Source organism: Solanum lycopersicum, chromosome 6, assembly GCF_036512215.1.
Source record: "Solanum lycopersicum chromosome 6, SLM_r2.1".
In the NCBI taxonomy this organism is placed as follows: domain Eukaryota; kingdom Viridiplantae; phylum Streptophyta; class Magnoliopsida; order Solanales; family Solanaceae; genus Solanum; species Solanum lycopersicum.
In genome coordinates, this window is record NC_090805.1 from 26231046 (window position 1) to 26255171 (window position 24126).

The 24126-nt window shown below is 32.0% G+C and overlaps 1 protein-coding gene and 1 long non-coding RNA gene across 2 annotated transcripts; both read left to right on the top strand.

Moving 5' to 3' along the window:
- Window positions 1-4679: 4679 nt before the first annotated feature.
- Window positions 4680-6749, top strand: LOC101249273 (inorganic phosphate transporter 1-4). Its single transcript, XM_004240712.5, has one exon. The coding sequence runs from the start codon at window positions 4988-4990 to the stop codon at window positions 6590-6592; it is 1605 nt and encodes a 534-aa protein (XP_004240760.1). The 5' UTR covers window positions 4680-4987; the 3' UTR covers window positions 6593-6749.
- Window positions 6750-13922: 7173 nt separating this feature from the next.
- LOC112941673 (uncharacterized) lies at window positions 13923-17019 on the top strand. Its single transcript, XR_003247157.2, has 2 exons — window positions 13923-14677; window positions 16694-17019. It is a non-coding gene; the product is annotated as an uncharacterized lncRNA (long non-coding RNA).
- The last annotated feature ends 7107 nt before the right edge of the window (window positions 17020-24126 follow it).

A 24126-nucleotide genomic window follows, 5' to 3' on the forward strand; every position in this document is an offset into this window, starting at 1 on the left:
TTGCTTGTTCTCTTGATAAAATGATCATTGTACCAGCTAAGATCGGGACTGTAATCCCCTAAAATTTTTGGAACATATAAAAGGATGAATATGGGCCCGTTCACCTGTCATGTGGATCATTTGCAACTATATGATTAATGCATCTATGTGATGGTCACATGTATTTTGTTGTCAACTTACAAATTGGTTTTTGTAAGGTTGAAATAGTTCCAAACTATGAAATTATATTGATAATGCTGGTTGATTTAGCAGAAATTGTATGCCTCCAATTATAGCTAAATCATGGTTATGAGAACAAAACTCCCAAATAAGATTTGGTATGAGATAATTTTGTTTAACATGTAGCAACACATGTATGCATCAAACCAACAAGGTTTCCCCATTAAAATTGGTTCAGGGTCAGGAACCATATAATTTTCATCTAAAATGTTGAATGTGCGGTTATGATTTTAATTACTCCACCACGCACAAAGATGAACTTCCAAATAAGGTTGGAATGAATGTTAGATTTTCTAACATTAGGGGGAGAGATGATTGACAGCTGAAAATTATGTGTGAGGTTAATTATGAATTATCTAGATCCTCGTTAAAATAAATATGTGAACTTAAAGTTCAAGGGATAATTCAGTTGCATAATGTTGCAAATCAGTTGCCAGATGAATGCACTGACCCTATGATATAATTCAGCTGCAAATGCTCCAATGTGAAGTCCTCGAAGGACAGAGTCTATGATACGCCGGAAGCGTAATAGACCAATCGATTCCAAATATAAAATTCCTTGAAGAAGGAAGGAGCAAATGATCAATATGGTCATGATAATGAGGCAAGTGCTATAAAAGAGCACATTGACATAACAATTCATAAAATCTTGAAAAAGGTTCAGGTACCTGAAATAATGAAAAATGAAGAGATCTCGATAAGTTATGTCTTGTTGGAATTGATATCAAATAACCGTTGACGGTATCTTCGATATGAGGTAGCGCTCAATAATATAAATTGTGATGAGGATCTTGAATTCAAATATGTCATATAGTGTGAACAGATAAATGGTTGGCCAAGTAAAATGCACAATTCAAGTATATTTTGTTTCACTTAGAAAAGTGACATTTTGGACTGGTAGTCCATAAATCAAGGTATAATGTCAGTGGGGTACAAATAAATTATTATGCGATAGTATAACTGTTAGATATCAAATACGATTTGTGCTTGGGGCATAAAGGTTTATCGCAAAAATCCTGACATTAGTGGAGATGTTTTCTCCTTTGGTGGATGAAATGAGGTTTGTTTTGATCTGGCAACATATGAAAACTTGAATGCATGTAAATGAATAATTTTAATGTCTAGCTAGACAATGAAGGTTATATGAAAATCCTTGAAACAATCAAGGTGTCTGAAGCATATAAGAGTTTGAAAGAAACTTTTCCAATAAAGCTTCAAGAATCCTTATATGGATTGAAATAGTCAAGGAAGAAAAAAGGTACAAAAGAATGACCCTAATTGTCCTTGTATTTTTATGAAAAGGTCTTGGTAAGACAAAATTTTGTCTTGACCTACAGATTGTTAATTTGACAAATAATATATTTGTCTAACAGTGCACGTACACTGAAAAATTTTGATGCAATTTTATGTGGATATATCGCATTCATTGAGTACCCCAATGATTATGAGATCACTTGGCATAAATGATGATTCAGTTTGATCTCAAAAGAAGGATGAAGAGTTTCTTGGTGATGAAACTCTATCTTGGTGCAATCAGGGCACTAGTGCATCTTACTAACAATATTTGACCAGATATTTGTTTTGCAGTAAATTTACTGGCAAGATTCAGTTTCTCCCCGATAAAAGGACATTGAAATGGTGTTGAGCACATGATTGAATATCCTCGAAGGACCATAGTTATGGGTTTATTCTATGCCGAGGAATCCAAGACAAAATTGATTGATTACGCAGATGCAGAATATTTATCTGATCCGCATAAAACTCTATCTCAAGCACGCTATGTGTTTGCATGTGGAGGCACAATAATATCCTGGGGATCAATGAAGCAAATGTTGCTCTGCAAAAATAAAAGTCCTCCATGAAGCAAGTCAAAAGTGCGTCTGGTTGAGATAAATGACACACCATATTCAAGAAATGTGTGGTTTTTCTTTTAAAAAGGAATATACCAACCACAATGTATGAAGATTGGAGACATCATCACAAGAAATTTAAGTGATGTTTTAATCAGGGGGAGTACAATACGCGTTGCACTCTTTTTCCCTTGATCGAGGTTTTTTCCCACTGGGTTTTCCTGGCAAGGTTTTTAATGAGGCAACAAATGGTGCGTATCAAAAGATATGTGTACTCTTTTTCCTTCACTAGAATTTTTTCCCACAGGGTTTTTCCTAGTAGGGTTTTAACGAGGCACATTATCTATGGACATTCAAGGGGGAGTGTTATAAATTCATTGAATGAGTGGATAGTCCATAAGGTTGGTACATGAACAACCATTCATATTCACTAGGTTACATGAACCTTTTTGGATAAGAATGTATCTATTTATTATGATACTTAATATGGTGACCTTTGGAGTGATTTCTCACTCTATAAATAGGGTTGTTCATTCACTATTGTAATATAGATACATATGAGATTTGCATATACTTTAATAAGAAGAAAGTCTTATCTTCCATCCTACTCCTCTTGTCTTCATCTCTTTATATTTATATTGCCATGAGCTTGATTTTATAACAATTTTTATATTATTGATTATTATAATTTATATTAATATGTTTATGCAGTTTTCAAAAATATAATTTTTATTTCGTTTTAATTTATGAACAAAATTAAAAAGTTCAACTCTTAAAATTCTATGTATACCGTAGAAAATTGTCTCTGAAAATCGTAGCAAGTTAATGTTGCTCCATATCCATATTAACCATCGATCGTGATATGTTGTTTATTAAATATTAAAAAATATAAATAAGACAGATAAATGTAACTCAAATTACTATTTAAAAATAGTTACTCGTATAAAAGAAAAAAGCCTATGTATATATCTATACTAGCTAGTACTTTTCCAAACAGGGGTAGAGAAGCTCTAATTAATCTGGATTAGGAGAAATTAAAGTGGCATATAATTGTTTTAAAATTGACAAGGCAATTCGTCAAAGCTGATTATGATGATCCCATTGTCCAAATCAAGAAAAAGAAAGAAACAATAGAATAATTGGGTATATAGAAGCTTCATTATTACTACCTTTCACTAAATAACATACGTAGTAATTTTACAAAACAAATTGTAGAAATAGAAAAAAGACAAATAGTACTAATTATAACTAACGGGAAGGTCGAAAAAAATGGATCAAGAATTGGAAACAGCATATAAATCCAAGCCCTAAGCCTCTACGTGGATATAATAAGATGCCTTCCTCGTGCCTGTCTTGTCTAAAAAGATTGTGTTTTTCCTTACAATTCCACTCATCTTCGTATGAATTAATGGACTCATCATCACTATATTCACAGTTTGAATCTGAATCTGAAAAATACTTCATCCTCTTAATTATTCTAGGGTTGAAGGTGTTGTTAATTATCAAATTAAGGGTGCGGCACTTGTGCGTATATGTATTTATAGATGAGCTATCACTTCGTTTCCTAATTCTACATGATTTACATTTCAATAAATATTTGTTAATATAATAGAACTTCGGTCACCTTTCTTTGATGTCAGTGGATAATCCTAGCCAATAAAGGACAATTCACCAATTCACAGTAATGGGGTTATTATTATTATTATTGTTATTATAACTTTATATGGAACACGATTAAAAATATTTTTAAACTATCTAAAATAGTTCACGTTTATTTTTAAACTATATATATTTCGGCTCAAATTATCTTTTCCGTTAAACTATTGAGTCAAAATGTCCATTTTGTTAACGAAAATTGTTAAATGTCATGTGGACGTTACATTGCACACTAATAGGGTTCCACTGCCACATAGACTAAAAGGAAAGGGTAAAAAATACTCTTAAGTTATCCGAAATAACTCAGTCAGAAGTGTCCTTATTAATGAAAGTTGTTAAAGGCCATGTAAATATCACATTGCACGCCAATAGGGTTCCACTGTCACATAGACCAACCCTAAAGAAAACTATGAAACCCTAGCAGTGAAATGAAGGGAAAATTGTAAAATCCTAACTTTCATGCCTTGAAATCATAAACATAATAAAATGAGAAAAAAAAAATTCCTAACCTACAACCACAAATATTAACTTTGAAACCCAGCCCCGAAAAAAGTTTATGAAATCCTAGCTGCGGAAGGAGAAATCTTAACTATCATAGCAAATTTGAATAAACTAATATTAGGTTAAAAGTTAAGGTTGAAGACTAAAATTATTACTGTATAAATTAATTAGTTCCAATCGTGACATCTATCATCTCCTTTTACACCTTCCTAGTCGTGGTCTTATCTCATCTCCAACTTGAAAAGGAAGAGTTTAGGGTTTTAAAGAAATTGATTAAAAAATATAGTATAAAAAAGTTAATGTGTCAACAAATAATGTCGTTATACACGTCCAAAACAAGACAAATAGTCTAATGAAAGTCAAATTTACAAACTATATATAATCTATAACCACTCAAATACATCTTAAAGATTTAATAAATGGCAATTTTTGTCGAATCTTCCTAATATTTGGATTAGACAGTTCCCAATTCATATTCTTGTAAGAAATCCTTAATAAAACCCAATAAGAGTCGTAAAAATTAGGAGGAATATACTAATGAAGATCCCAATAGAATCCAAATTCTATCAAGATTGATATTAAATTGTAAATTAATGTATTTAATTATGGTAGTTAGTTTAGTCCTATTTGGACAGGGAAAAGGGAAGCTCCAAACCAATTCGGACAGGGAAATCAAATGTATAGGTTATAAAAGGAGTTGATATTGTCAATCAGAAAACTCACTGCTCTTTCTTCCTCTGCATCTTTATTTTGTTGTTAAAATGGCTGGGGATATGAAGGTGTTGAATGCGCTTGATTCGGCAAAAACACAATGGTATCACTTCACAGCAATCATAATAGCTGGTATGGGATTTTTTACTGATGCTTACGATCTCTTCTGCATATCTCTAGTCACTAAGTTGCTTGGACGTATTTACTATCATGTTGATGGCTCTTCAAGGCCTGGTTCACTACCCCCTAATGTTTCCGCTGCTATCAATGGTGTCGCCTTCTGTGGTACCATTGCCGGACAACTCTTCTTTGGATGGATTGGTGACAAAATAGGAAGGAAGAAAGTCTATGGCGTAACCCTTATGATTATGTCTATTTGTTCCATTGCTTCTGGCCTTTCTTTTGGTAAGGAACCTAAGACTGTTATGGCCACCCTCTGCTTCTTTCGCTTCTGGCTTGGTTTTGGAATTGGTGGTGATTACCCCCTTTCTGCTACTATTATGTCTGAATATGCCAACAAAAAGACCAGGGGTGCCTTCATTGCTGCTGTTTTCGCTATGCAAGGATTTGGTATCCTCGGTGGTGGTATCTTTGCCATCATTATCTCTGCTGTATTCCAGGCTTGTTTCAAGGCACCAGCTTATCAAGTGGATCCCCTCGGTTCAACGGTTCCTCAAGCAGATTACGTGTGGAGGATCATATTGATGGCTGGGTCACTTCCTGCACTTGTCACTTACTACTGGAGGATGAAGATGCCTGAAACGGCTCGTTACACTGCTCTTGTAGCCAAGGATGTGAAGCAGGCCACTGCAGATATGGAAAAGGTTATGCAGGTTGACATTGAGACAGAGCAAAAAGAGCTTGCAGTTTCTTCTGTAGCTGTAAAGTCCGGCAATGAATTTGGTTTGTTCACAAAACAATTTCTTACGCGACACGGACTTCACTTGCTTGGCACAGCTAGCACATGGTTTCTTCTTGATATTGCATACTACAGCCAAAACTTGTTTCAAAAGGACATATTCAGTGCCATTGGATGGATTCCAGCTGCCAAAACTATGAATGCAATTGAAGAGGTTTACAAAATTGGACGGGCACAAACTCTTATCGCTCTCTGTAGTATCGTGCCTGGCTACTGGTTCACAGTGTTCCTCATTGACAGGATTGGCAGGTTTACCATTCAAGTGATTGGTTTCACAATGATGACAGTGTTCATGTTTGCCCTTGCCATTCCTTACCACCACTGGACTCTCCCTGGCAACCATATCGGGTTTGTGGTCTTCTATTCACTGACCTTCTTCTTTGCCAACTTTGGACCCAACGCTACTACATTTGTTGTGCCTGCTGAGATTTTCCCCGCTAGATTGCGGTCGACTTGCCATGGAATATCAGCTGCATGTGGAAAGTTAGGGGCAATGGTGGGTGCATTTGGATTCTTGTATTTGGCTCAACCACAAGACAAGACCAAGGCTGATGCAGGGTATCCTGCTGGTATTGGGGTTAAGAATTCACTCATTGTCCTTGGCATCGTCAACCTTCTCGGATTATTTTTCACTTTCTTGGTTCCAGAATCCAAGGGGAAGTCACTCGAAGAGATGTCAAGGGAAAACGAAGACTCAGCACAACCAGAGAATCATAACAGGACAGTTCCTGTTTAAAAGTAGTTACTAGTTTCATTTTTTTTCCCTTTTATCCTTTATATGTAGCACTATAGTTTCTTTACCTCAACCTATTACTGTATAGATGCTAACTTTCATTACTTTTTAGCTTTTCTTCATTGCTCACTACTCTATAATATAGATTTAGTTAGTTTCACATTGAACTACTTTTGGGAGCATTTTGCAGTGAACCTTTTTTGTGTCTATCAGACAAAATCTTATATAGCTGAACCTCAATCATCTTAATGCACTTCAAACAAAAATGACTGGAACTTTCATGTTGCTCCTCTCATATATAATTTCAGTTTAAACGAAAATAAAAGGGCAACTTGGCAAACATAAAATTTATATTTTTAAGTATTACAAAGTTTGCATAATTACATTACATATCAAATATATATATGTATAATTCGCTATACATATACAATTGAAGCGAATTGTATAAAACGAGAAAGAGAAAGAGACTTGGGCAGAGAATTGTATAAAACAAATTATGTAATTATAAGTGTATAGAACGATTATATACAATTTGAATTTGTATAAAATGAGAAAGAGAGAAAGGCAAAAGAGTCTTGGTCAGAAAATATACAATTGAATCAAATTGTATAAAACGAGAAAGAGAGAAATAATATACAATTTGAATTTGCATAAAATGAGAACGAGAGACAGACAAAAGAAACTGGGCAGAAAAATATTTTTATTGTATAATTTATAGTAGGACGAAAATATATGTATTTGCATGTGTATATTTCTCTCGCTTTATACAAACAAAAACAGTTTATACATTTCGTTTCTGTTTGTATAAGTGAGAGAAGTGAGGGTAAAGAGCGAGATTAGGGGGATTGGCGAGCAAGATTTGGGAGATGGGAGAGAGGGAAATAAAAATATATGTATTTATACAATTTTCTCTCACTTTATACAAATGGAAACAAATTTTATACACTTGTGTTTGTATAAAAGTGAGAGGAAGCGAGCGAGAGAGGAGAGTGGTGAGCGAGAGTTTGAGGGAGAGAGATGACTGACAAATAGTTTGTAATGGGGCACAATTAAATCAAAATGTAGTTTAGCAATTAATTTGATTTATTAGTTTGCCATTATATACAATCTTCCCAAAACAAAATCATTCAAATTCTTTTTTCCTCGAAAAACTACCCAAGACAAACATTCCTATCATATTTACTTATTCTCCCTTTAGTGTCAAATAATTATAAATTGTCTCACTAGTTAATAATTTTATAATATATATACATGTAATTTTGCTATCAAATACACTAAAATAATGAGGGCGACTAAGAGAAGGAAAGAGGCAAGCGAAATCACTAGATACATGTGAATCATACTAAATATCTAAAATATCTGAGATACCGGATACATGGAAACCGAAAGGGGCAGGCAAGATAAGATATTTTATTTGACTAATCTTATCAAAATAATCAAAAGTCCGAAAAGAAATTATAATTCCGAGTGGCTATTGAATGGTTACTGTCAATTCAGTGGCATACGCAAAAAAAATAAAATTGTAAGTGGTGTCAATATTTTATAATAAAAAAATAACTAATTGATACAACAACACTATATTTATGACATGGTTTGACACTAAAGGGTGAATAAGTAAAACATACTTACAACTATCATTGATGACTTAGTTTTTAACTATATAACTTGTTATTATGTCGAGTTCCATTTTGAACAAGTGATTAAATTACTACAATACTATGCAAATTGTATTCAAGTTCAATCGGTCAATTTAATCCTAATTTAACTAGGAATTGAAGATTGAATGTCATCAATATCAATTTCTATACAAAAATTTACTGGAAAAGCCAATGATAATTATTTATCTTTTTACTGATATTTTAATTTTTTTCCAGATATATATAATTTCAACTAAGCAGTGTTGTCCCTTAACATAGAGTGGGTCCGCCCCCCGACTGTAATGACTTTGGTTTGGCACTATGCTGAGAAGTATGAAAATGCTTTCTTGGAAAGCTTTAACAAATGTATACATGCATGAATAGAATTTGTTAGACCATTTAAGAAAGTTTTCTTGACTATAGACTTTACTAATTAAGATGGAATTTATATGAGAAATTTTTAAACAAAAGAAAGTCAAACAATTTGGTTTTTCCTTGACAAGGATGATAAAAAAAAAAATGATATAGTAAGTTCAACTTCAAACACGATTCAATAAAGTAGCAGTCTAAAGTTTTTTATCAAGAGATTACTTTGTGTATCAAGTCGATTAAAAATATATAAACAATTAAAATGTAATGCAGAAAATATGAAAAAAACTTTTGATAATATATTCAATAAAATTAACTTTTAAATAACTTTTCCTCTTTTTCAAAACGAACATATTTGGATTTAACTCCGCTCCATTACTATTCTTTCCATTTCTCCAAGTACGCACTTGGATAAAAGCTATGTGTCATAATTTATTTAAAGGAAAAATTATGCGGATAAGCAAACTTATACTATTTAATTACTCATCATAGCTATAGTTTGCTATAATTACTACTCACACTAACATTATACATTAATTACGTGGGCTGACTTTGAGTTTGTATAATTAGTCATGTTTGTATATATATAATTCGTCAGGATATACAAATAGATATGTATAATATACAATTTTTTCGCCTATATCATATACAATTTGACTCTCTCCCACTCTTTGTCCTCTCTCACTCGCCTCTCTCCTCCCTCTCTCATTCTCGCTCACCTCTCTCCTCCCTCTCCCAATCTTGCTTGCCATTTATATAAAATGTATATGTGTAATATACAGTTATGTACAATTATATGCATATATAATTCACCTCTCTCCCACTCTCTTCCCTCTCTCGATCGCCTATCTCGATCTCGATCGCCTATCTCGATCTCGATCGCCTTCTCCTCTCTCTCCCAATCTCGCTCACCTCTCTCCTCCCTCTCCCAATCTCTCTTGCCATATATACAATTACTTATGTATAATATACAATTATCTAACCAATATACATATACAATTCACCTTTCTCCCACTCTTTTCCCCCTCTCTCTCGCCTCTCTCTCCCAGTCTCGCTCGCCTCTCTCCTCTAAATAACATGTAGCTACAAATTGTAATTATCAAACTATAGCTATAGAGAATAATTAATTATTTTTAAGTGGCTATATGTGAAAGTTTCTTAATTTAAAACTAAAGATGAATATTTAAAATAACAAATAAATCTCCACCTTTAGTTTTTAATTATGACACATGAGTTCCATCCAAATATGTACATGGGGAAATGAAAGAAAATAAGTAATTGAGAGAATATTCATTTGATATTCATATAAAATGTATTCTTCTATCACAGAAGTTATATCTAGAATACACTTTATATTAGTCTCTCCTAACTTATTTATTATCATTGCCTATTTTCCAAACGCTTCTAGTTTCTTTGTTATCCGGTCCCCATATGTAAAACGTTGCCAAGGAATAAGTAATAGTCATACATCATAGAATACCGGGAGATGATGTATCTAGTGCATTGTATAACTTGTTTTGAAGAATTTGAATACATTTGGATGATATCTTTGTTTGGATTCTGTTTAAAGAGTTGGATCAGTACGAGTAACAAAAGGATAATGAGTGTTTATCTAAAATATGATATTTTATTTCAATAAATCTCATGATAACAACAATATAATTAAATAGTCAAATAATATAATAAAGAACGAACTTAGCTAATAAATGAAAGTACTAAAAAATAATTTTAACCCTTGTTCCAAAGTTACAATCTACAATGTAATATTTTTACTTTGACATAAAATATTTAACTTCACCTGATAATACTAATACTTATATGTGTAAGTATTGATTTAAGTTAATAAGACCTTAACCATGTGTTTTCGATATATTAGTTTAGATGTAGTTACAAGAAAATTATTTATTAATACGGAGATTTGGTTAAGTTAACTAAAAGTTCCAAAAAAGGTACTCCTTTTAATAAGTGACAATATTTCTTTTGACGGAAATTTTGCAATTTTTCAATATTGTGTAATAAGAATAATCAACATGGGTCATGATGCAATGGTGAGAGTGCTTCATCCTTAATCAAAGGTCTCCTGTTCGAGCTCTGTTTATAGAGAAAATCCTAGATTTAATCGGAGCTCCAAGTGAGCTCCGGACACCGAGTGAGAAACCAAAATATAAAATTCGAGCAACAATAAAATCATGAAATTCATTACTTCTTTTTGGACCTCTAGATTTGGGAGAAATTGACAAATAGCTACTTTTCAGATCACTATCTAAGGTTATTTCGAATTTTAAAATTATTCAATATTTAGATAATGGATAAAAATAATCTTACGTTAAAACGCAACAAATCAGTATATAGTAGTGTTTTGGAATTCCAATCTATTACTTAAGATCATAATTTTTTTTTTTAAAAAAAATTGATGTCCATTCATCGTTTTAATGTAAAATGAAATAATAACTTTAGTGGCACTCGAACATCGAGTGCCACTAAAGATCTTGTCACATCTTTAGTATCTTAAACTAAAAGTTCTTTCATCCACAAAGCAATTGAAACTAATTGCAATATTCAGTGGCGTAGGCAGAAATTTCTGCAAGTGACCTAAGTTCGAATTCCTAGATAATGTTTCTTTTTTCATATGTATATTGAAGGATATTGTTTGATTTTTTAAATTAATTAAATTTGACCCAGTGGGTCGATTTTATAATAAATATGCAAAATAAGATAACAAAAACTAACAAGAGGGGTCGTTTGGTAGGTCGCGTTAGAAGAAATAATCCATGAATTATGCAATGTATTATTAAGTACTATGTTTGGTAGGAATTTGGGCCTATATATAACTAATCCATGGATTAGTTATACCTTCTACATGGTATTATAGGATGTATTACTAATACCTTCCATTTGGAGGTTTTAGTAATACATAACATATAATATCATGGGATAAATCTATGTAAAGACAAAAATATCCCTCAAATCATTTTAGTTATTTTGTCTATTTTCTTGATTTTATGATTTATATTTATACTAGTAAATTTATTTAAAATAAATTCGCTTCCAAATTATTTAGAGAGAGTTGTTTATTACTAAGTAAATCTAATACAAATTAATACAAATTTGAAATGTGAGTATATGTCGTCTGTGATCTTAATTGAATGTATTTTATATATATATTTGTGTGAAGTGTTGTTAGCTTCTAAATTACTTAGAGAAGGTCGTTTGTTACTACACAAATCCGATACAAATTTGAAATGTGAGTATATGAAATGTGTATGTGGGTTTCTAATTATTTTGTATTCTAAAGAATTTAAAACATACATATATGTTTGTTGACACCCAATTTTGACCCTCCCTGATAATAATTAATTTTCGAGTTTCTTATGTTTTAGACGTTTTGAAATAATTAGTAAAATTTAAAACATTTTGAAGAGTCATTTTAATCATTTCTCGTCATTTTATTTAAATGATATTCCCATTTTATAAATTTGAATATAGCTAGTACTTTATAAAGGTTCCGAAAATCGTCTCAAAGGCATTGTAATTTTCAAGTGTTTTTTTTTCTTTCTTTAAGATTCGGTCTAGCGTAGATTTTTTAGTCATAATTTATTTCGCCAAGTGAAATTGTCTAATCTATATTCAAATTAATTAATTCATTTCGTCAAGTTCAAGAAGCTCGCTAAATTAATTTACTATTAATTCGTCTTTTTAGCCTAGTATTGTAAATACATATTTGGTCCATTTGTTAGGCATTGTTAAAGTATAAATTTAGGGAATCCCATAGTGTAATATAATAATTACATTGTGCCCCGACAAATTTAGTATTTACGAAAATCCCTTAAAATTGTTGTGGCGTGATACATTAGTATGTTGTGATACATGGTAAATGATACACAGTAACTTACAACTGTTAAGATTAAAAGGGGGAAAAATGGAACATTTAAATTTGTTATCTAAATCAGCTTAAATTACGGTAACAGTTCATTAATAAGCATTAATTCGACACGTAATTGGATAACAATTTCAAATTTTGAAAATTCAAGATTATATTATCTAGTTTGAAGACATTTTTATGAACATTCAGTTATTAAACTTATTGACTGATACATGATAACAATTTTCAAAAACTCGTGATACATAGAAAATCATATGATACACATCAAATTCATGTATCAATGCATCGTCTAAACACTATAACTCACTGAGTCGATATGTATCAGCAAGCACACTTGATGGTGCAGTTATTAAACTTATTGACTGATACATGATAACAATTTTCAAAAACTCTTGATACATAGGAAATCATATGATACACATCTAATTCATGTATCAATGCATCGACTAACACACTATAACACACTGAGTACTTATGTATTAAACTTATTGTCTGGTACATGATAACAATTTTTAAAAATTCATGATACATATGAGATTCCTTCACTAAAACTTTTACTAATTTCAACAACAATGGTTGCTGCTTCTTTTTTCTTCTTTTTTTTTGGTGTATTTTGTCAACCTTTGATTTAGATGATTCGCCAAAATCTTTGTTTGAATCCTTCCGAAAATTCATAGGATCATCTAAAGACTTTTTTCTATTTTCTTTCCAATTTTCATCGTCTGAATCATAAATCCTTCTATTAGTAAAAATATCCATTAATATGATGTAATAGAACAATGAACAAAAAAAAAGAAAAAAGAAAAGAAGAACGGATGATGGAGTAAGAAGAAAAAGAAGACCTAGAGACGGCTGTTGTAATATAGCAATGAACAAGAATAAAATAAGAACAGATGATGGATTAAGAAGAAGAAGAAGAACTATAGACGGATGATGGAGTAAGAAGAAGAAGAAGAACCAGAGAACAATGGTCCAATTTTCAAAAATTTCAATTTTTTTGAATTTTGAAATTAAAAATTTCATATTAAATGTTGTGAAACGTTTTTAATTAAAATTAATAATTCAAAATTCAAAAAGTGATTTAGAAGACTGAGTGTTTTAGTGGAGAAAAAATAGGCATGATATTGGGAAAGTGTGTGTTATAGGAGAGAGAAGGCTATGTATCTCTAAACTTCTACTAAAATTAAAAAAAAGGGAATTATGTAATATTTAAAAAAGAAGGGAAAATTAGAGAATACTAAACTTATAGTTGTGTATTTAAGATATATTAACATTTTTAAATGCCCAGCTATTTCATAATTTTTTGAGCCCAATTTCAATTCTATATCAGCCCACCTTTTAAACAATTTCTAGCCCACTTTTATCTCACTAGTCCCAGCCCAATTAAATAACCCGACCCGGTCCTAACTCCTTTCTCTTCCACGCGAGGGCGAGTTAATGAAAAGCGAGTTCAACGTCCCAAAATGACGCGACCTGCCGCCCTCAGTCGAGCAGGTCACGTGATTTCGTCCTGGACGATGGGAGATCGTGCCACGTAATGCTAAAAGGGCGATTGGAGCCATTCCCAACTGTTGATTTTCCCTTTCCTCTTTTGGAATGGGTCAAAATCTTAGAAAAAGTGTGTTTTACCTTTTATGGTGAAAATTTTGAACTGAGCTTGGGAGGAAGTTCCGATTCTGCCCTTGTCTTTCCCCCAATTTTCCCCTAATTTCCAGCTATATATATTCTCTTCATCCCAGCTGGGGAGGGAGAGGAAATTTTTTTGGATTTGGGTAGTTTCTTTTTAAGCTAAAATCTTTTTTCTTTCTTTCTCTTAAAGAGAGTTTAAAGTAAAGGGGGTTGAGGGCAAATTTCTTCTATTTTGGATTTAAAAAGAGACCACTAAAAAGGAATATCCGAGAAGGAGTTGAAAAATTACAAAGTCTAGGAAGTTCACTTCAGAGAAAAACGATAAGAAAACCGTTAAAGATTTCTAGTTAGAAATTTTTAGAGCAAAAACAAAATATCTAAATTGATTTAAGCCAAATGTAGTTCAATAGACACAGTATATATACTAAGGAGAAAAGGGAGAACTAATTTAGGTGTTGGTTTCCATATTCTGTTCGAATTTTCCGGATCGCTGCTCGAGTCAGAGTTTCTTTGGTAGTCGTGGAAGTTCTTCTAGCTCGTCATTGTCCCACTTCGCTTCACCAAGAGGAGGTAATATTTTCATTCTTTTATATGCTTGAAATTTCTTAGTTTTTCCTTCGATAAGTTTTCCTTGAATCTCTTCACTGTGGCCTGTTTCTGTTTTTCATTGTCATAGCTGAAGACATGGATTGTTTTTCTCTATTAGTCTTAGTTAGCTCGCACACATGTACACTAGTCTTGTATATTTTTCATGTCTCATCTCTTGTCTCTGTTTGTAGCCCGCATTATTGTTTGAGCATGTAAACTCGATCTAAATTAAGTGACGCCTTTGTGTTTAACTTCCCTTTCTTCACTACTCATCTATTGTGTGTGGTTTGTTCACTACCTGATATCAGTATTCTTGTAAGTTATGAAATTTTTGAGGACAAATTTTTTGGCTAGCAGATGCAACAGCAGCATGTTTGTTCCAATCATTTGATATCATCCATTTCTTGTATGTTTGTGTCGTCTTGCTGCTTAATATGACGTGTTTTAATCAAGTCTCTCCCTCCATGCCATTTGATTTTTGATCAAAAAGAGAGAAAAACAGTGCCTCTTAACTCGAGTTAGCGACATTCTCTCTGTAATATCACCAATTTTCATTTTTTTCATTTCCATATGCTTTTCTGTTTCATTTTTGTTATTACCTTATACCCCTCTTTGTACTGCTTTAAATTAGTTTGAGTATGTGGCATTAGCATTGACTATCGATGTTTCTTTTATCTGTAAAGGTGTCTCTTTTGACTGGTGTTTTGGGGTTAGTTGATAGATTTCGAAGCTTGACTCGATTTTTTTCTTTTTTCTTTTGCACAAGATCACTTATAGTAGTGTGGTATTATCGATCAAAGTTCTATAGGGTACAACATTTGTTAGTCAGATAATAAGATTTCTTTAGTTTATTTGGTGCATCAAATATATATATATATATATATATATATATATATATATATATATATATATATATATATATATATATATATATATATATCTATATATATATATATATATATATATGTATGTTACTTCCTATATTAGAAAAGGCATAATCAACATGCTTGCTTCATTGTCAAGGGTTATTTTTGTCTTTTCAATTATGTATATGGCTAGGTGTCTTCTCATTGTTAATTAATTTTGCCTTTTCATTTTCTCAGCTAATTTGTCTTCTTCTGGTAAAATCAATATGCATGTCTTCCTCCTCCTTGTCTTCCTCCTAATTCTTCATTTATAATGATTCATTGTTTACACATGGAAGTTCACTCTCTTCAACCTTCTCTAGGTAAGGTTTTACATGTTTCAATTAACCTTTCTTTTTCTTTCATCTTTCTTTCAATCAATGTTCAAGTTCCAAATTTGGTCTGGGTGTGTGAATATTCACTTATTTTTCCGTTTGGAATTGTTATTGATGTTGGATCATCCTTTTGGTTGGCTGATTGAGATTGATTTAGGTGGGTGAATATACCCAAATTTGATTTGGGTATGTTATTCTTGTTCCACGTTACAAAAATCCCAAATTTCTGGTTATCTTCTTCTCTTTATGTATGAAAAACCCAGTATTTTCACACGTAACTTTTGGTACTCTTTTGTCAGATGCAGTGTTAGTTTGGTCTTCCAATTCAAATTTCTAGTTGTCTTCCTCTGTTCATGTATGAAAAGCCCATATATTTTCACATGCAATAAATTTTGGTTGTCTTTTAATCAGAATGTGTTTGGGCTACAAAACTCTTCCTGATTATCTCCATTTTGGGCATAAAATTAGTAAATTTACCAACCAAGGTGTACTTGCATCTGCTGGCCATTTTGACTTTGAAATCTTCTTCCCGAAAGGTTATGGAAGGGTATCCTTGCCGAGTGCTAATAATAGGAGGGGTTATGTCTATGGGTGGGACATATCGATTTTGATTAACTCTGATTCGAGAGGCTAAGTATTGGGTCACAATGGGGGGTGAATGGTCTGGAATTTGAGTGGAATTATTTTTGCTGAAGGAACTATTGATAGGAGGTCTGTTTTTATATTGCTGGGAGTTATTTTGGTTTGTTTTTTTGCAGGTTTGATCTCTGAATATCTAAGTTGGAATAAACCTTGATAGGAGGAGGCATTTTGGGTTCCACAAAATCGTTCCCTTTGTGATTATTCTTCTCGTTTTGTCCATTTCCTATAGCCTGCACAAACTGCGTATCCTTCTCATGCTCATTTTGATTAACTAGAACATTACAAGGAACATTAGTATGATCATTATGAGTTATCATGCTAGGGACTGACTTACTTGTAGTGTTATTGTTGGCCTATGGTGTACAATCCTTAGCATAGTCTTGTCTACTTTGATTTTCCAATTTATTTTATGGTTTATGATAGTTTGATTTTTTTCTCTTCAGCTATTCTAGTGTAGCTCTTTAAGATCCTTCGAAAACAAACGACTTAGATTAAGGTTATGTGGTGTGGGGATTTTGATTTTATAATTGATTCATTCTGATTCTTAGGACCCTTTTTTTCTTCTTTTTCCTAAATCTTTATGCTTATTCAGTTAATTTTATACTTTTAATTTACTACAAATCTGTAGTGTGTAAACATGTTCTTGTTCTTGAATTCATTGTTGGAGAGACCCTTTTAAGCCCAAAGGTCTTTTCTGCTTTTTCGATAAAGGTATGAGATCTTTCTTATTATGGTTTAAGTTCTTCATTTGACTTGATGTGGGGTTTCATTTTCATACTGTTTAGTTCTGTGTCAATATTGTTGTACTGGTTCTTATGGTTCTCCACAAACTTGCAAACCAACTAGATAGTCAAGACAATTCAAACATTTCTGTCCTCTAGCGTATATCTATGCTTATGATGATCAAACTAGCAAATTTACATGTATTAAAGTTGACTACATGATTACTTTTTGTCCATGAGAAGTTCATTCTATGAATAAACAACTATATATTTGTGTGTGCCTCACTTTTGTATTTACAATAAAACAAAGTCTTAAGTACATATTATACATAAGAGAAAGCATAAGGACAAAGTTAAAATGGAGGGATGTAATACATGACTATGCATTATGTAAGATGGTCAATTAATTTATACGCACTTACTTATAGTAGTTAACCTTGTGTAGGGCCTTTTTAATTCATAATTTATAACTTTTCCTAATATATCAACAAAAAGACATTAATAAATTTTCTAAATTTAATTCACATGATAATTGAACTTATAATCGCAAAATGTGTTCCTTTATTAAAATCAAACTAAACTTAAATTAAATTGAATAAGAAAAATTGAATAGAACTTATTTTAATTTTGACATTTTGTACAAAATTTAAAAAATCAAAGACCATAGTACTAATTGCCTAGCCTAATTGGGCTGAAAATAAAACTCAATGCAGTATGGCCATTGTGTTTATGACTTGATAAAATTTTAAGAAGATGTATTCTGTACATTGCCAATGTATTTTGCTGGAAAACATGAATACATTTTCTAAATGGAGTCAGTTTACCTTTTATAACTGCTCTTAATAGATGTCTTAACTGAATTCAGTTTACCTTTTGTAAGTGTAACAAAAGCTAAGCCCCCTACTTCTTTAAGAAATAAATCATATGGAAGTTTTCTTATCAGTTTTTTGTTTCTCCCTACTTTTAAAAGAACTTTAGCATCCTCATCAGAGAAATTCTATCAACTGTGCCAGAAGCAACTATACTGATTATGAGCCCATACAAACTACAATATGCTAACAATGCCATTATGACTTACCGATTGATACTAATATTTTCATTCTAGTATTTAAGTTTAATAAGTTTGTTGTTTTGTTTGTCTAAGCTTTCGATATTCATATGACTACACTAATATCATACTTTTGAGACGAACTATTAGAGATGATATTTGATAGATACAACTTGTATAAAATACTAAATTCATTTTATAATTAGTTTTTGCGTGCAGTGTGAAGATAGGAATTTGCAATTACTACTACTATAGTCTCAGCGCTACATGTATGTTCTTTTCCACCCGTTATTATGATTTCTCTTTTGCCTTCTGTATTAATTTTCTCCATTTTTACTACATTCTGCAAAGAATCATTTATTTTTTTATAATTATTTTGAACTGTTTTGTGCATGAGTAAGCAAACGAAAGTAAACATACAATTTGTATCTCATATTCAGGATAGATAACAGTTCTACAAATGTCAGACAAAAGTAATAGAAATGATCTGAATTCTAAAAAAGTTCATGCTGATAAAAAATCTAGACGGCGTGAATTATATAAACTAGCACAATCTAATAAGAAAGATGCCTAGCTGGCAGACGGGCAAACTCAACCATCGAGAATAATGCCTCCATCGGTGCTAGCTCCAGCACCACCACATTGTGTACACATGAGCAAACTCTTAATACTGGTAAAATAGCTAGATAGGATATTATCAAAATAATCTTTATCTACTAAAATTAGTTTTAAGAATTACTACATTATGCAGGATGTAGTTCAACAGAAGTTAATTACATGGAAACCATCCACCCGATAACAAATTGTGCTACCTTAAAAGATGTTTCCCGGTGTAATTCTGCACTGCAAAAAGATTTGAGTATGAGTCTCCAACATTTTGTTGTGGTAATGGTGCTGTGCGACTTATTTTCCATCTAACACCAACAACTTTAAGAAATCTATATTTAGGAAATACGAATGAATCTGAACAGTTTTTGAACTTATATAAAAGCTTACAATAATATTTTTGTATTCACATCTCTAGGAGTTAGTTATGACAAAGAACTAGCAAAAAAAAAATAAATATAAAGGTATATCCACATTTTGAGTTCAACGAAAAATGTATCACTTTATAGATGACTTATTACCAGCTATTGAGAAAGGAAGAAATTTACAATTATATTTCTTTGATAGTGAAAATGACTTGAGGAATCGATTGGAATGTTCAAGCAAAGTGAATGAAGGTACTGTACAAAAGCTAATGGAAATATTAAATTCCAATCCATACTCCATATTCTAAAGTCACTAATAAATATTCCACAATTATCTAACTTCTACATTGCTCTAAAATTCGATGTTGCTTAAGATCAAAGAGTGTACAACTTACCAATTGCTTCTGAAGTTGCTGGAATATGGGTAGAGCAAGATGCTCAAAATTATACACTCACCCCATATTCGTGTATATACAAATAGCAATAGGAGTCAATTGGTAAATTATTATTACGGTTGTTATGATCCATTGCAGTATCCACTGTTATTTCCATTTGGTAAAAATGGATGGCATTGTGGTATTCAGAAAGTTGAACCTTTATGTGCTTTTTCTTCTAGAAAAAAATATTGTGAAAATGAACAAATATCAAGCATAACAAATATGACTACAATTGATGGATTTCTTGATATAGAAGCTGAAGATATGCAAAAAGGAAAACGTAAAAGAAATAGTGTCTCCTGTCGTGAATATTATTGTTATCAACTTCAAATTCGAGATGATGAAAATATAATTCTACATTCAGGAAGATTTCAACAATACACTGTTGACCAATGGATAAAAATTGAAACTCAATGATTGGATTTTGCTTCTTTCAATCCAGATTTATATAGAACAAATGTATTAGGAGGATTGCTAGATGTTCTACGACGAGGTGAAAGAGATGCTTCACAAGTAGGTAAACAAAAATTTCTCCCACTTAGCTTTACAGGAGGGACAATATATATGCGTAGACGGTACATGGATGCAATTGCATTAGTTCAGCGTTTTGGAAGACCTGATATATTTTTAACCATCACATGTAAACCCTCTTGTCCAGAGATCAAAGAAAATCTTCTAGCAAGTGATGAAGCATAAAATAGACGTGATTTGGGTTGTCAAGTATTTCGTGCAAAGTTAGAGGAACTAAAAAAGGATTTGTTAAAGAAACACATATTCGGTAAAGTCTTGGCATATATATGTACATCGTAGAATTTCAGAAACTAGTACTCCCTCATGCTCATTTTCTAATTATACTTGATGAAAGATTCAAAATACTTACAACTGAAGCCTATGATCGATTTGTTTCTGCAGAATTACCAAATCCTACTGTAAATCCTCACCTATATTCATTCGTTACACAACACATGATTGATGGACCTTGCGGTGAACTAAATCAAACAAGTCCTTGTATTAAAAAAGGACATTGTAAGTTTAATTATCCAAAAGATCTTGCTCATGCAACGACAAAAGGAAAAAGTTCATATTCTATTTATAGAAGACGTAATACAGGAAACTATGTGGAGATTAGAAAACATCTTCTTAATAACTCATGAGTTGTCCCTTATAATTCCTTTTTATTATCCAAATATAATTGTCATATAAAGGTTGAGATTTGTTGAGATATTAAAGTAGTTAAATACATTTATAAGTACATATGCAAAGGACATGATGAAATCGCATGCCAGATTCATACTAATGATACAAATATAGAAGTTGATGAGATAAAAGAATATCAATCAACTTGATGGGTTTCTGCGCCTGAAGCAACATGACGTACATTTGCTTATAATATCAGTGAAATGTCTCCTAATATATACCATCTTCAACTACATCTTGATGGACAACAGCTTGTTTCGTTCAAAAGTATTGATAATATTAGTAAAATTACAAATAATCCAATGATTCAAAAAACAATGTTAACTGAATTTTTTGTAATGAACACAGTGAATGATACAACTAAAAGTTTAAACTTATTATATCGAGAATTTCCTGAATATTTTGTGTGGTGAAAACAGATAAAATGTGGACAATTCGTAAGCGTGGAAATACTATTGGACGTGTCATCACTTGTCATCCTATTGAAGGAGAAATATACTACCTTAGATTACTTTTAATGAACATAAGAGGACAAAAATCATATCAAGACTTGCTAACGATTAATGGAAAATTATGTACAACATTTAGAGAAGCAGCTGAAAAAAGAGGATTATTGCTTTCAGATAATAATTTAATAGAATGTATGTTTGAGGCTGTAGATTATCAAATGCCAGCAAGTCTTAGACATTTATTTGCTATGTTACTGATATATTGTAGCCCAAGTAATCCAAAAGAATTATGGGAAAAATTTGAAATATCCTTATCAGAGGATTTTGTGAGAATTCTAAACATTAGTACAACGGAAATTCGTTATAGGGTGTTAAAGCATATTAATGATATTCTTCATTCAGCTGGTCATGATATTAATGAGTTTAAACTAATTCTTGAGTTAATTAAAACATCTGCACTATCAAAAGAAGCTACAAATGTTTACTTTGAAAGAAATCTTACGGTGAGTGAAGATGGTCTGCTTCTTCAAAATAAATTAAACACTGCAACAAAAAAAGCTTACAATATAATCTTAGAAAGAATATTTTTTAAATAAATCAGGTGCATTCTTTATAGATGGCCCTGGAGGAACTGGTAAAAGCTTTTATATCGTGCTCTATTAGCAACGGTTAGATATAGAGGATTTATAGCTTTAGCATATGCAAGTTCAGATGTTGCAGTTTCGCTGCTTCCAGATGGTCGCACTGCTCATTCCCATTTTAAAATTCCAATAAATATCGAAGGAAAGTTCAGTTGTAACATTTGTAAACAAAGTTCCCTGACATATTTAATTCGTGATGCAAAACTTATAGTATGGTATGAGATTTCAATGACAAAAAAAGAAGTAGTTGAAGCTCTTGAGTTACTTTTGAAAGATTTAATGGAAACAAGAATACTATTTGACGGAAAAGTTATTGTTTTTAGTGGTGATTTCAGGCAAACTCTTCCTATATATATATCTAGCAATCTCTATATATCTATGTATCTCCATATGCACATTTAGCTGACTCATACATTCTATATGTTTACATCCAACTAACAAAATGTTTCAACATTGGGCCCGTGAAAGCACGGGCCACCTCTACCTAGTATATAAAAGGATTATTATGTGAGACGACCCTTGCCTCCATTTTGATTTATGTTTCCTTCTCTTTTATCGATTCCTGTTAGTATTCTTTAGCTTCAAGCTTGATTTTTTTAATTTATATTTTTGCACTAGCTTCGGTCTCACAGTGTGTTTGCCAGGGAAAATTTAGTTCATGCGGGTTTCTTTCAATTTTGTCTTGATCAGCCATTAGTGTCTGCTGCCATGATGTCGTTTATTCCCTTCAAATGATGTCTCTTTGGTCACATGAAATGCTCACTATTCGGACTCATACCCTTATAGTCACTCATTGCTCACTATTTTAACATTGCGATTTTGTTCAAGTAGGTTTAGAGTTCGTCGTGTCTAATATTGCTTGGTTTGATTTGATGTTGTTAAAAGGGTCGAAATCTGGAGATTTGAGTCATTATCAAAGTTACTACATTTTGATATATCCGTCTTGTGACAAACGGTTCTACGGTGAAGTTAATCTTCTCACTTTGGTTTTAGTTGACAACATGCTTTAGAACCTTTCTGTATGTCTTTTTTGTCATTGTGTATTTCTATCTTTCAATCTTGGCTATAATTTGGTGATAGCTTGTTGTGGTTAAGTTTAAACGCCACTTGTTTGCTGTTAAAATTTGTTCATAAAATATTTCAAGTTTGTCATTTTAATCTCATAGACACCGGCTTGTTAAAATACGAGTAATTAGATTTCTAAAGCTATTTTATAATAAGCTATTTTCCCTACTCGAAATGTATTTATTGGTTGCCTTGTGTTATATTTTTGTGAACGTTTCAGAATGTTTTTTTTGCGACCCCGAGTAAAGTAGAATATATTGTGGCCTGATTAGTTCCGTGACTAATTGGGTCTCATCGATAGATTTTATACTCTAATTCCTATTCCGCTGTTAGTGTATTTAAAATTAAAATGAAAAAGGGGCCTAAAGTAGTTTGCATGATTAATCTGAATTTTGAGGTGTTCGACATTCCCCTTTTACTTATCTTTATGGATGTGCTTTGTATTATAAAATTATGATAAAGGTTAAGTTATGACCCATCGCTTATTAGTGTCAACTTTGAATTGTTTTTTCATTTTATTCTGTTCATTTTGTTTCCAAAGAGTCAAGCCAAGATTCTTGAAATCTTTCTACCACAAATCACATCCGCTCCTAGATGAGCAAAACTGTTAGCCTATTAGTTATCCGCTAATTTCTTCTCAATAGGAAATTGTTAATTTGATTCTTGGCTCGGAAGTTCCAATATTTGCAGCGTGACCTTCTAATGAATAGTCACTGCTAACTATATTGTTATGTCGCTTAGCCGTAATTTGTTTGTTATGCCCATTTGAGCTATGTTTAGTTTACGTTTCTTATGATTTATCCCTTCATATTGTTTAATGATACTGCTTAGAGATTTTATTATTTGCGTACTAATTCTTACCATCGTTTGGTTGCCTGTGACACCCTTTCGAGTCCCTTGGACTCCCACTTTCTTCTATCGTATCCACAAAGGGGTCATGGAGGACCAACTTATTTATTTTATAGAGTTGAGCCCATAAAAATTGATGTACATGTTTGAGAGTTGGAAGAATTCAAAAC